The 14,435-nt window shown below is 39.3% G+C and overlaps 1 protein-coding gene across 1 annotated transcript in view; it reads left to right on the top strand.

Annotated features, from left to right (window-relative positions):
• PDXDC1 (pyridoxal-dependent decarboxylase domain containing 1) overlaps window positions 1–14,435 on the top strand; it is a 55,063-nt gene that overhangs the window by 19,214 nt on the left and 21,414 nt on the right. Inside the window, exons 3-8 of the mRNA XM_010839909.1 lie at window positions 95–160; window positions 2,376–2,456; window positions 4,376–4,522; window positions 5,928–6,117; window positions 8,547–8,615; window positions 10,138–10,216. Coding sequence (XP_010838211.1) covers window positions 95–160; window positions 2,376–2,456; window positions 4,376–4,522; window positions 5,928–6,117; window positions 8,547–8,615; window positions 10,138–10,216 — 632 coding nt within the window. The remainder of the gene's footprint in view (window positions 1–94; window positions 161–2,375; window positions 2,457–4,375; window positions 4,523–5,927; window positions 6,118–8,546; window positions 8,616–10,137; window positions 10,217–14,435) is intronic.

Below are 14,435 nucleotides of genomic sequence, written 5' to 3'. Positions count from 1 at the left end.
TCCCACATCAGTTACTCGAGCTTATGAGCAACATTATCACATGTTCATGCTCCAGTGTTAGAAATATAACAATTTTTTATTTCCTTTAAATTAGAAGAACAGAGGAGGAAAATGGAAAGAAGCTCCTATCAGGGGATATTCCAGGGCCACTGCAAGGCAGGTAGGTGGCAAGGAAGAGAAGCACTTTTTCCTACTGTTTAGCACAGGGAACTTCTGCTCAGTGTTATGGGAAGGGAGTTTGGGGCAGAATGGATACATGTGTATGTATGGCTGAGCCCCTTTGCTGTCCACCTGAAGTTATCACAACATTGTTAATCAGCTGTACTCCAGTAGTAAATAAAAGGTTTAAAAAAAAACAACAGATAAGCACCTTTATGTGGGGTGTACATTTTCTTTAAACCAAGATTTTGCCATTGCTGATTTACAATTTTAATGAACACAAAGCAAATTGAGAGTTCTATGCAGTGTAACGTCAGAAAAGTGAAATGCTGTTGGCTGGTTGGTGATGCTGCTATACCTACTGTTTCTCCCCCTTCCCCGATCAGAGTTTAACACAACCTCTTAGAAGCATATACAGACTCATAATATAACTCAACTATCATACTTGTTTCATCCTTGAAACCAGCAATCTGTTTGGTAGACTGAGCTTTATTGTGAGAGTTGTTCTAACTTGATAAGATTTACCATTGTATTATATAGTAAGGAAAGGAAAATGAAAGGAAAGCATCAGCTCATTTATTAGTAGAGTGATTTATTTTTTGGCAGCTAAAGGAAATCTGTCAAATGTTTGTGGTTTGAAGAAGCAGGGAAAATATCAGGAAAATAAGTAGTTGTCCAGCCAACAGTTTGTACAGGATGTTAGCGCTTAATTTGGAATTTAAGTTCTGGCCCAGTTTCCTTCAGACAAACTTATTATTTTTTTATAACCAGGAAACTGTGCACAGGTAAACAGTCCAACTCCCTTAAGTTGTCCTTTGACCTGAATGTAAATATGTTCAGGGCCGCAAAAGAACAGAGGAAGGATCCCAGCGGATGGAGGGTGCCGACTGGAAGTCCTCTGTGGGTGAGGTTCATTTTCCAGCTGAGAACAGGAACCAGATCTTCTGAGTCTCCTCACCCAGGCCTGCTGAAGGGAATTACAGGGTTCTACTCATCCTGCAGAAGTTTCCCTAGAAGAGATGCTGCCAGGAGTATCTGTAATTCTGAGTGGGAGTGCATTAGTGAAGCCAGTCCAGGGTGCTCACACTAATGATGCTGACAGCCGCACCCGAGATCCCACTTCCCAGGCGCAGAGTTCAGTGCTTTTCATGGACTAATGGCGTTCTCACAGCTCTGTAACATAGGGTGTCCTGAAGGCCACCTGGCTTCATCTCTACATAAAGTCCAGGGACCAGAGTCCCTCACTTGTGAAGGTCAGCACCTTGAGGAAGATGGGTTTGGGGACATTGTTTTTCAAAAGGGAGAACTTTTTATGTCACCTTCTCATTAATAGAGTGGTAGCATTTTGACATCACATGTTTTGCAAGTCACCTTGCCATTGCTAATGACTGCACCACTCACATTCTTCTCATATGTTTCCGCCTCCTCATGTTACAAGCGTTTAAAAACGCATCTTGGACAGAAGTAAGTCTGTTTATACTCTAAGCAAATCTCCAGTTTCTCCAGTTTGGGGAAGAGGTGGTAATAAGCGATGCCTGCATTTCATGTTTAACTCTGTTAGAACAAACAGACAAGAATCCCACATGGAGGGAAACTTAGATACTCCCAGTGGTATTGGAGTATTCTTGCTGCTTTTGTGATCTTCCAGCAGCTTATAAGGACTATTTTGACCCTTATAATATGCTTAGTAAGTAGTCTCCAAGACTCAGATGAACTGGTAGAGAGATACTGCTAAAGCTGGGGAAATTTTTAACAATCAAATTTACATTCAGGTAGAAGATTTAATTAATCACAAGCAAGGGGCTTCCGTGGTGGCTCAGATGATCAAGAATCTGCCTGCAGTGCAGTAGGTTCAGTCCCTGGGTTGGGAAGATCTCCTGGAGAAGGGAATGGCTACCCACTCCAGGATTCCTGCCTGGAGAATTCCATGGACAAAGGAGCCTGGCGGGCTGCAGTCCATGGGATTGCAAAGAGTCAGACACAACTAAGCAACTAATACTTTAATATATGTATGGTTATCTTCAGAATTCAGTTGATAACTTATGGTTTATTTTTAAAAAACAAGATGCTGTATACTGTATCTCAAAACACATGATTTCTGTTGTAACAGAAAGATATCAACGCTAGTTTAGACAAGAGAAATAGTGGGAGACTGTGGTGAGGGGAGGGGTGGCGTGTGCTGTTCCCCGTCTATCAGCTGCTTTTCTGTCCCGCAGCGGACAGGACATGGTGAGCATCCTCCAGTTGGTTCAGAATCTGATGCACGGAGATGAAGACGAGCAGCCCCAGAGCACCCGGTAATGGAGAACGCTTGGCAGCTTCTCTTTGAAAGTGCATGTGTTCTTGGGTTTGAAACTGATTACATTCATACAAGTTGCCGCAATAATAAGCCTTATTTCATTCCAGATTATATATGAAGTTACAGCAACATTCACTTCCTTCAGGGAGATGTTGACGTGTTTTAGATAATGTATTTTGTAAAAGGAAATCATTTACTAAAACCTTGTCATTTTTATGGTCTTGTGTCTTAGGGAGGGGCTGGCGCAGGGGCCAGAGGGTAGCTGCTGTGTGCTTCTGTTTCTGGCTGTTTCTGTTCCTGGGCTTTTGATTGCTGAGAAGTACTGCAGCTGAATTCATTGGTGGCAAGCCACGCCATCTGTGAATCATCTGTTTATCTTATTTCCATTTATGCATCTATCAAGCAATTTATCTAGTTTTATTTTCTCTTTAAGTGTTTTAAATACAGTGTTTTTTAGAATAAGTAATGCATTCTTCTGGTTCAGATTTCAAAAGATAGAAAAGGTATATATGCACAGGCAGTATTCCTTCTTACCTCTCCCTCCCTAGCTTTTCTCCTTCCTAGACATGAGTTGCCAGTTTCTTGTGTGTTCTTCAGAGATACTTCTTGTATACGTACACCCAAGCCAGCTGTTTATGCTTACTGCTTCCAGGACCTAAATACTCTGCACCTTGTTCTGTGTCTTGCTTTTTTCATTTATGTCTTCAAGTTCCTGGATTAGCAGTACACAAGGCACTTTTTCCTTTAAGAGCTGTTTAATGTTGCTCTGGGCCTTCCCTGGTAGCTCAGCAGTAAAGAATCCACCTGCTGTGCGGGATACATGGGTTTGATCCCTGGGTCGGGAAGATCCCCTGCAGAAGAAAGTGAAAACCTACTCCAGTAGTCTTGCCTGGAAAATCCCATGGACAGAGGAGCCTGGTGGGCTACGGTCCTTGGGGTCGCAAAGAGTTGGATATGACCGAAAATGCACACAGTCTTAATGGATGAATCATATTTTATTTAACTAGTCTCCGATTCATGTTTTACCCTTACAGCCATTCCTGCAGCTAGTAACTTTGTACATGTGTCATTTCCTCAAAGTAGTGTTTCTGGAGATTGAAGTCCTAGAAGTGAGATTGCTAGACCGAAAAAGTTTGTGTATTTATAAATGTGACAGATATTGCCAAATTTCCCCTCATGGACTTGTACCTGTTCACATTCCCACTCTGTGTGTGTTTCCCCCACACGCTTGCCTACAAGGGTATTAGCAAACTTAAGGATTGTTGCCAGTCTCATAGGTAAGAAATTATATTTCAGCATAGTTTTAGTTTGCATTTTTCTTAAGAAATCAGGTTAAGTGTCTTTTTTGTATATTTTAAGACCCATTTATATTTCCTTTTCTATGAACTGTCTCTGCCCAGAATCCTGTTGATTCTTTGTCATTTTCATTATTACATTTATTCTTTATAAGGGAAATTAGTCCATCCACTGTAATTATATGCAAAGCAATACCTAGTCCCCCTTGACTTTGCTGAACTGTTATAAATAGCTGCTTAATGCAGGGAATTGATCTTCATCTGTTGATTCTTAAATTGTTTTCTGCACATTTTATCTCAGCTCTACTCTCTATAGTTCTTACAGCTAGTATTTAAAAAACTTATCTGGAGAAAATTATTTAAAAACAGTTTGTGTATTTAGTTAGTATTCAATAAAAAGGATATTCATCTCATAGGACTTAAATTCAGAAAGAAAATTTACTCCTAAGCTATTAATACCTTATTACACATTGAATTTTCTAAATTTATCTCAATTTCTGCCTTCTAGGCCATTAAGTGCATTTCAAATGTGACAGAAATTTTTCTGGAATACTGTCTCTAAGTTCTATTTATTTATGCTTAGACTAATACCTTTTTTTAATCTAATATTTTTGATTAACAGAATTCAGAATATTGGAGAACAAGGTCATATATCTTTGTTGGGGCATAGTCTGGGAGCTTACATTTCAACTCTGGATAAGGAGAAGCTGAGAAAACTTACGACTAGGATACTTTCAGACACTACCTTATGGCTCTGCAGAATTTTCAGGTAAGAAGTTTTTAGTTTCCGGTAAAGGCATTTATGAGTTGGGTATAGACTGTGAGAAGTCTCTTTTCTGGAGCTGTGCTACCTAGATTCAGATCTGCCTCTTCCCTTTCCTTTCGGAAGAGTTACTTAACCACTGCATGCCTCAGTTTCCCTATCTGTGCAACAGAGATAGCCTTAATATCCATTTGATGACATTGCTGTGAGGATTAAATGAACCAATGAATTAATACGTGTCAAGAGCTGAGAACATGAGCCTGTACTGTTGAATAATGTCCACAGTTTCTTATTTGTTACCATATATAGTAGAACTCTATGTAACCTTGCTCTGTATTTTCTAAGTCTCCTGTAAATGTGTTATCATACTTCCATGATTTAAAAAAATAAAAATAAGGAAAGAGAAGATTCCTAGTTGGCACATGTTGATAGAAGATGTAGCAGTGACATGGAGGCAAGTTTGAGGGAGTTTTTTCTCTTTTTTTGCCATGCTGTGTGGCATGCTGGATCTTAGTTCCTCAAGCAGGGATTGAACCCATGCCCCCAGTCTTAACTACTGGACCACCAGGGAGGTCCCTGGATTTGAGTATTTTTATTTAAAGTATTACCTGTGTTTTAGTAGAAAGGAAATGCTGTCATAAGGAAGATGAGTATGTGTTGGGAAATTGAAATTTGCTTTATACAGTGGTAAATATTGTCATTATTAAGGAATTCTAGCAGAGTAAGGAGTCAGTAGAAGCTACAAGACCAGTGGTATTTTGTGTTTATTTACGCTGTTACTTTTATGGAAAAGGAATGTTTACCTAACATTGGAACGTTTAATAACTTGGGAGACTCATTTCAGATGGTGGAAAGGTGCTTGGCCTGGCGAGAGTATGAGTTTGCCTGTGTGGCAAAGGAGAAATTTTCTTCTAATAAAAATCCAACACCTGTAATTGCAGTTCTCTCTCTTTCTCTTTAGAGATGGAGAAGAAGAAAAGTTTCCAAGCAGATAATAGTGAAAGCAAAACTTAGCCTGACTAGCATTATTGACAGTTTTACTTACTTTGGACGTTTTAGGGCTGATACTACTAAAAACCATGCCTACATTATCCAGTGCTGATTTTCTGGTGAAGTAAGCCAATCCATGGTCTTCAGCCTTTTTATATCTGAGGCATTCCTATTTCCTACTGGTTTTATTAGTTCCTATCTTCCAGGAGCTCAGTGTGGATGAAGGGTCATTGCCTTTGTTCTTTATAACCTCCAGCTGCCCTGAGTTTTCAGCCATCTGAGACGAGGGTGATTCCTATCTCCTTTGACTGATCTGGGTGACAGTTTCTAGGTTGAGAAAAGATTTACTTCCATGGTTATAAGACTGGGACTTATAAAATCAGAGGTAAGAACATACTGACGTGTGAGTGTCTCTTAACAGGTATGAAAATGGCTGTGCTTATTTCCACGAAGAAGAAAGAGAAGGACTCGCAAAGATCTGTAGGCTTGCCATCCATTCCCGTTATGAAGACTTCGTAGTGGATGGGTTCAACGTGTTATATAACAGGAAGCCTGTGCTCTATCTAAGTGCTGCTGCTAGGCCTGGCCTGGGCCAGTATCTCTGTAATCAGGTAATGTGGCATAAGGGCGAGCGTTTAAAGAAACGGTGCTTTATTCTGTCCTAGAAGTTTTTCAAGTGTGTTGACCTATTTCTTTAGCCGCTTTTTTTTTCAAGTGAAAAGAAAGATGATTTTCTTACGTGCATCTTTTGTCATTTTTATATGTAAATGTGTATTAATAAGTTTAGAGAGATGTATGTGTCTTTTTTAGTTGCCCAAAGGCAACCACAGTCAACATTTTACTTTATTTCTTTTCAGACTTTGATCAGTCAGAGGGCATGTATGTTTTTACATGGCTATACATGGCTTTTTTCACTTACTGTTGTTAACAGGCGCATATCATGTTTTATCAGTTCTTCAAAGTAAAGTATATTTTTAATGCCTTCATGATATTCCTTCAAGTGAGTGTATAGTATTTAAATTTTTTTTTTCTTTTTGGGCAGTTAGAGTGTTTGTATTCTTTGGCTTTTTATGACCATTTTTGGGAAATTCTCTTTGTATAGTGCTGTTATGAACATCTTTATGCATAAAGCTTTTTCTATACTTTGGGTTATATTCCTCAGATGGATTTTCAGAGCCAGTCTAGAATTATTAGATCAAAGAGCATTATCCTTTTTTGGAGTTTTCTGAAAGCTTGATTAGGGTGCTACCTTGAGTCAAGAACTTGTTAAGCCTCTTGGCCAAGAACATTTTAAAGCAAAACGCATAGAATTGGAGGGATTGTCTTCTGTAAGATGGAGAAGTCCCCAGGAGATACATAGGGGAATCTCAGGAGTTGAGTTGATTCTGAACCTTGGTCACTGGTGGTAAGAAATTCTGTCCTCTTCTTCTCTGGAGGAGGGCATGGCAACCCACTCCAGTATTCTTGCCTGGAGAATCCCATCGACAGAGGAGCCTGATGGGGTATAGTCCATAGGGTTGAAAAAGAGTTAGACACGACTTGGTGACTAATCAGCAACAACAAATATTAACCTAAGTAGACTAAATCAGGTCGGCAATACAGAGTATTTTTACCCGTTTTCACATCAAAAAAAAAGAAATCATGCCTTCTTAAGAATATACAAAACGAGAAATTTTATAATACCTCTGTAGAAACATGAAACATTACTTATTGAGTACTTGCTGTGAGCCAGGCTCTTAGGGGCTCAGAGCTATCTTGGGACAGCAATCGAGTCTTCAAAAAAATGTGTGAGGAAAAGTGGGAAAGGCAGGTGGCAGCCGTTCATGTTTTAAAAGTATGTACATGGTAATGTGCATATTTTTTTATACCTGGAAAAATATATATATATACACATATATTATATTTTTGCCTAGAAAATATCTGAAAAGTTCTATACTAACCTATTAGCAGGGGTAATGTTAGTCACTCAGTCATGTCCAACTCTGTGACTCTATGGACTGCTGTGACTCTATGTACTGTAGCCTGCCAGGCTCCTCTGTCCATGGGATTCTCCAGGCAAGGATACTGGAGTGGATTGCCATTCCCTTCTCCAGGGGATCATCCCAAACCAGAGATCGAACCTGGGTCTCCTGCATTGCAGGTGGATTCTTTCCTGTCTGAGCCATCAGGGAAGCCCAACAGTGACAGATTGTGGCTTAATTGGGGGGTCTGAGGGGTGGGGGGAATGGGACGACATTTTCACTTTTAATTTCTGTAATTATTTATTGTGTGTTTTACTTGGGTTTCACGTTCATAATTTAAAGCAAAGATTCTTTACAGGAAAAAAATGTGAATAAAATGCTCATTAAATTTTTGGTGTATAAAGGCTTACAAGTCTTAGTTATATAGAGCAATATGCTCAAATGTTAAAAAATTCCTAAAACATAATCTCCTTAAGGATTTAGAAGCTAAAAATGAAGAATATAAAATTTATTTGATAATTACTGTCTTTATAACACTGACTTCATTTATCTTGAGATATGTACATCTGTTGGTCCATATTTATTGTTTTTTAGGAGTGGGTGGGCCCATAAACATGTTTTGTTCTTTGAATACCTTTAGGCGGTGTTATTTACCACTAATCCTTGGAGGGAAGATCCTAAATTACCCCCCAAAATGCTAAAGGCTCAGCTTGTTTCTCCATTTGGAAAAGTTTTTTGTTTTTTTGGCATATTCTAAAATACAGCAAAGATTAGGTACTCATTTAGAAGATGAGTTGATAGTTACTCATTCAACTGACTCATTTAGAAAATTTTAAATTGTCTGTATCCTCTTAGAAGACAGCTCCTGGAAATTTACCACCCTACCCTCCTCCACCACATGATGTTTTTGGCTTGACTCTCTAGATATACTTTAACATCTATATATTTATAATATTAAGTGTTCCTAAGGGAGGGATTATTTTAAAAGAATAATCGTGACTTAGAACCACAGTCTTTTGGGGACATAAGGGGATGGAGACAGAGATTCTTCTTATGAAGTTGCATGTTTCTTCCCACAGCTTGGCTTGCCCTTTCCCTGCTTGTGTCGAGTGCCCTGTAACACTGTGTTTGGATCCCAGCATCAGATGGTAAGCTCTGATGGTAAAGTTTATAAAATAAGAAAGAATTGTGTTTTGAAACTGTATCTTCCTTTCAATTGTGGCTCTGTTCGCTGGGCTCCAGATAATTATTAGCTTATTCATGGATTGCTTAGATCTTCCCATTGCCCAGTACATGCTTCCAGGTTTGAATGTCCACACAGGTTGACTGGCAGAAAGGTGAGCAGCACCTGGCTCTTAAAGAGTCTTATAATCACTGTATCACCTGCTTTAAGTAGAAATATGAGTTCAACTAACCATCAGAAATTCCTTCTAAACCATTCTTTCAAATGGTTGTCACTGTTACCTGGATTTATGAATGGGCAGATTTTGAAAGTAAGGTTGTTTACCATAATCCTTGGTATTGGATTCTGCTTATTTTCAGACATACAAGTGGTAAGGCTATCCATACTGAAGTCAGAAGCAGAAGGGTTGGGTTTTAGGATTCTGCATTTCTTTTTCAAGGTAGTTAGGTTTTCTGGTTTAGATGCATCACTGAATAACATTCAGTTCAGTTCAGTCACTCAGTCTTAGTTGTGTCCTATGCTTTGTAACCCCATGGACTGCAGCACGCCAGGCTTCCCTGTCCATCACCAACTCCCGGAGCCTGCTCAAACTCATGTTCATTGAGTCGGTGATGCCATCCAACCACCTCATCCTCTGTCGTCCCCTTCTCCCACCTTCAATCTTTCCCAGCATCAGGGTCTTTTCCAATGAGTCAGTTCTTTGCATCAGGTGGCCAAAGTATTGGAGTCTCAGCTTCAGCATCAGCCCTTCCAATGAATATTCAGGACTGATTTCCTTTAGGATGGATTGGTTTGATCTCCTTGCAGTCCAAGGGACTCTCAAGAGTCTTCTCTAGGGGACTTCCCTGGTGGTCCAGTGGCTAAGACTCATGTTTCCAATGCAGGTGGCCTGGGTTCAATCCCTGGTCAGGGAACTAGATCCCTATGCTGCAGCTAAAAAAAAATACCGTGTGCTGCAACCAAGACTGCAGGAAAGAAAATAAACAGTTGTAGGCGGGGAAGCAGGGGAAGAGTTGCAAAAAAAAAGGCTTTTCCAACAACACAGTTCAAAAGCATCAATTCTTCGGAGCTCAGCTTTCTTCATGGTCCAACTCTCACATCCATACATGACTACTGGAAAAACCATAGGTTTGACTAGACGGACCTTTGTTGGCATAACATTAGAGATACATTTTCGGCTGTTTTTGTGGTGGCAAGGGGGCCAGTTTAAGAGAATTTTTAAAATCATAAATGTTTTAAAGTAGAGAAATGTTGGTTTTGTGTATGTAGTTTCTAACTTTAATCTCATTTAACTGAGTTTTCTAGTTAATCTTCAAGTAAAATGATTTTGTTTTCTCATCTATAATTAGAGGGATAAAAAGGAAAATTGTCTAGAAAAGAACTGATAAATTGTGAGAGTACCTGCTTCATTCAGAAGTTGCCGTTTTTCCTTGTTCAGCTTTTATGCTGGTTGCCTCACGTTTCTATCGTTTGTCTTTCAATCCCAGGATGTTGCCTTCTTGGAGAAACTGATTAAAGATGACATAGAACGAGGAAAACTGCCCTTGCTTCTGGTTGCAAATGCTGGTAGGTGTCATGAACCTGAATCTTCCATTTTAGACATACAAGATAGAGGATTAGGAAAAAAAAAGAAGATTGGTACTTAGCCTTAGAGAGATCCAGTCTTAAGAATGTGAGGTAGATGGTATCAGTACCATGGTGAGAATTATAATAGTAAAATGTTGGTTTGTTTTGGGAGTTCTTGTTTGTATGTATATACTTTTTCATTTAGGATGTAAGTGCTTTTCTACTCCATCATGTGCTTCCTTTCTAAATTGAATTTTTAAATGTCACACTTAAATCTCCACATTTGAGATAGCAAGTCAACTACCGCTTTCTGCTGTGCTCACCAAATTGTATTCAGCATTGTACTTGAAGTTCTGGACAGTGCAGTAAGGCAAGAAAAATAATTATATGGTGTACACGACATGACAAAAATAGTTACATGACAGATTAGAGAGGAGAAATAAACTGTCTTTATTTATAGATGGCATGATTGTAAGATAGAAAGTCCTAAGGAAACCATGAAGAACAGCCATTGGAACTAATAAGCAAATCTATCAAGGTTGCAATGAACAATTGAAATTGAATTTTAAAGGCCATTCATAGTAGCATCAAAAAACCCTTCAGGGATAAATGTAACAAAATAATGCAAGATGTATACACACTGAAAACTACAAAATGTTGCTGAGAGAAATTGAAGAAGACCCAAATAAATAGAACAGTGTGCCATAAACATGGGTTGAATGACTTGGTATTATTAAGTCAGATCTCTCCCAAATTAATCTATATATTCAACTCAATCCATATCAAAACCTTAGCAGACTTCCAATTTCTTATAGAAATGGATCAATTCTGTTCAGTCGCTCAGTCGTGTCCAACTCTTTGCAACCCCATGAACTGCAGTACGCCAGGCTTCCCTGTCCATTACCAACTCCTGGAGCTTACTCAAACTCATGTCCATTGAGTTAGTGATGCCATCCAACCATCTCATCCTCTCTTGTCTCCTTCTCCTTCCACCTTCAATATTTCCCAGCATCAGAGTCTTTTCAAATGAGTCAGTTCTTCACATCAGGTGGCCAAAGTATTGGAGTTTCAGCTTCAGCATCAGTCCTTCCAATGAATATTCAGGACTGATTTCCTTTAGGATGGACCAGTTGGATCTCCTTGCTGATAGAAATGGATAAGCTGATTCTAAAATTTATATGGACATAAAATGGTCTAAGATGATGAAAATCATTGAGAAAAAGAACAGCACTGGAAGACCTACCTTGTCTGACTTTTAGAGTTACTATACAAGTGCAGATGAGACAGTGTGAGCTTAACCGAAGAAAACAGAGTTCAGAAATAGACTCACCCATAGAAATATGGTCACTTAGGTGTTTGTTTTTTACAAAGATGCCAAAGGTAATTGAAAAGGAAAAGGATAGTCTTTTTCCATCAGTGGTTTTGGAACAATTGGATATCAGTATAGGAAAACTTGAACCTCAATCTTTACCACACTCTACATGCAGATGTTAATTGTAAATAGTTCATAAGCCTGAACATAAAAGCCAAAGCAGTAAAATTTCTAGAAGAACATATAGAAGATCTTTATGACCTTGACTGAGGACAGATTTCTAGGGACACAAAAGGCAGAACCATAATTGGGCTTTATCAAAAATTAAAAGCTTTGCTGCCCAGGGAACTATATTCAATATCTTGTAATAACCTTAATGGAAGAATCTGAAAAAGAATGACTTTGCTGTCAGGTGGCTGAGTGGCAAAGAATGCCAAGCAGGAGACAGGTTTGATCCCTGGGTCAGGAAGATCCCCTGGAGAAGGAAATGGCAACCCACTCCAGTATTCTTGCCTGGAAAATCCCATGGACAGAGGAACCTGGCGGGCTTCAGTCCATAGGGTCACAAAAGAGTCGGACATGACTTAGTGCCTGAACAATACCTGAAACTAACACAACACTGTAAATCAACTATAATTTAATTAAGGGGAAAAAAAAAGCTTTTGCTATCCAAAAAAACATGTTTAAAAAAATGGAAAGGCAAGTAACAGACTAGGAGAAAATAGTGGCAAAACATTTTCCTGACAAAGGACTCTATCCAAAATATACAAGTTTTTATAATTCAGTATTACAGATATAAATAATACCGTGTTTAGAGTGAACAAGAGATTTGAGTAGACATTTCACCAAAGAAATATATGAATGTATAAGCACCGAAAAAATGCTTAACATCATTAGTCATTAGAGAAATGCAAAGTAAAACCACAATGAGCTACTACTATACATCTGTGAGAATGGAGAATATAAAAAATACAGTGCCAAACACTAGTGAGAATGCAGAATAGCTGAAACTCTTAGGCTGCTGAAGAGATGCAATGTTCTTACCTGAAAACAGCCCAGATTCCCCTCCCTCAGTGAATGAATAAATTGTAGGATAAACAAATCATGGGTTACTAAGCAGTAAATGAAAACAACTACTGATACACATATCAACATGGATGAATTTCAGAAGCATGCTAATTAAGTGCCAAAATCCAGACATAAAAGAAGTTACATAGTGTATGAGCCATTTATATGAAATTCTAAGAAGATAAAACGACAGCAAAGAAAACAGATCACAGTTGTCTGGGGCCAGTGAGGAGTGGAGAGAAGAGTGAAACTTCAGGGGGAGATGAGGGAACTTTGGGGTGATGCTGGTTACACGCCGTATACATTTGTCAAAATTCATTGAGTCGACTGAAGCAACTCAGCACACCACACGCACATAAATGAGTGGATTTTATTGTACATAAAGTATACTTCAATCAGTAAAGTCGGTTATTTAAAAACAATAATAAACAGAAAAAGCATCCATCCACCTTGTTGCCACCAGAAAAACTGTCTCTTCTGCCTGATTTAGTGTATATATATTTAAATAGAAACAGAACCAATGTACTATCGATCACTTAACAAATGGGAGGGGCTTCAGTTTACATGCGGTTGAGTGACTTACCAGGGTGACCACATTGCTTTCCCCAGACCCCGCATCCCAGTGGTCAGCCAGCTGACGTTGCCACAAGATGAAGAGAATGTGAATCTGGCCTCCAGTTGCTTAAACACAGCATTGTGCCTTATGTTTTGATGGCTCATGTGACCCAACCCATGCCTTGGCCTTTGATTTTGTTCTGGCTAAACTCAATGTGTCATTTAAGGTTTTTTTTTAATTTGAGATGGGTTTGGGTTTGGAGGTGGAGTTCTCAGGCTTTTCCTTGGCACAGCCCCTGCAAGAGAAGCGCTTGTCTTAGTTGTGTTCCTTGAATCAGTTGGTGAAGATCTGAAATCTTACTAGGTGGCTTCTGCTAACTGGAAATTTAGGACAATTGGGAGCATGCTGACTCTTCATTTTACTCATGTTCTGTGAAGAGGGTCTTCCCAGCAAAGCCTGCCATGTAAATGTCACCAAAGGGGTGGGTCAACATGTGTAATGTGTTTAAGCTGACTTCAGAGTGCTTTCTAAATTTAAACAAAAAACACCTCATACTGGGTTAAAGAAATTATATTATTTTTTATAGAAAGGGAAAGAAAGTGAAAGTTGCTCAGTCGTGTCCAATTCTTTGCGACCCCATGGACTGTAACCTGCCAGGCTCCTCTGTCCATGAAATTCTCTAGGCAAGAATACTAGAGTGGGTTGCCATTCCCTTCTCCAGAGGATCTTCCCAACCCAGGGATCAAACCGAGGTCTCCCTCTATTTTTTATAGAGGACACATCTAAATAAAAATAACCCAGAAAGTGACAAAAAGTAAGGGGTATCTCGGGCAAGTGCTTTCCAGGTGGCGTATCGGTAAAGAATCTGCCAGTCAATGCAGGAGACACAAGAGACGAGCGTTCAGTCCCTGAGTTGGGAAGATGCCCTGGAGTAGGAAATGGCAACCCACTCCAGTATTCTTGCCTGGAGAAGTCCATGAACAGAGAGAGGAGCCTGGCGCGCTGTAGTCCTGTGGGTCACAGAGAATCAGACACGACTGAGCGTGCACACACATCTTGGGCAAGTGCTGACAGAACAAAAGTACTATAGCAGGGTTGCTGTGAGATGAAACAGTCTCCATAGTGATAATTCATGGCATCTACTCAGAGGTAATACACATAAATGCTTACGAATATAACTGAAATGTATAAAGGAAAAGTTGATAGAATACTGGTACAAATTGACAAACCCACAGTCTTGGTGGGAAACTTGAATATATTCTGAAACAACAGATCAAGTACAT

The sequence above is a fragment of the Bison bison genome, unplaced genomic scaffold, assembly GCF_000754665.1.
Source record: "Bison bison bison isolate TAMUID 2011002044 unplaced genomic scaffold, Bison_UMD1.0 scf7180017864135, whole genome shotgun sequence".
Lineage (NCBI taxonomy): Eukaryota > Metazoa > Chordata > Mammalia > Artiodactyla > Bovidae > Bison > Bison bison.
The sequence above is the reverse complement of the archived record's forward strand: the minus strand, read 5'-3'. Positions and strand labels throughout refer to the sequence as shown.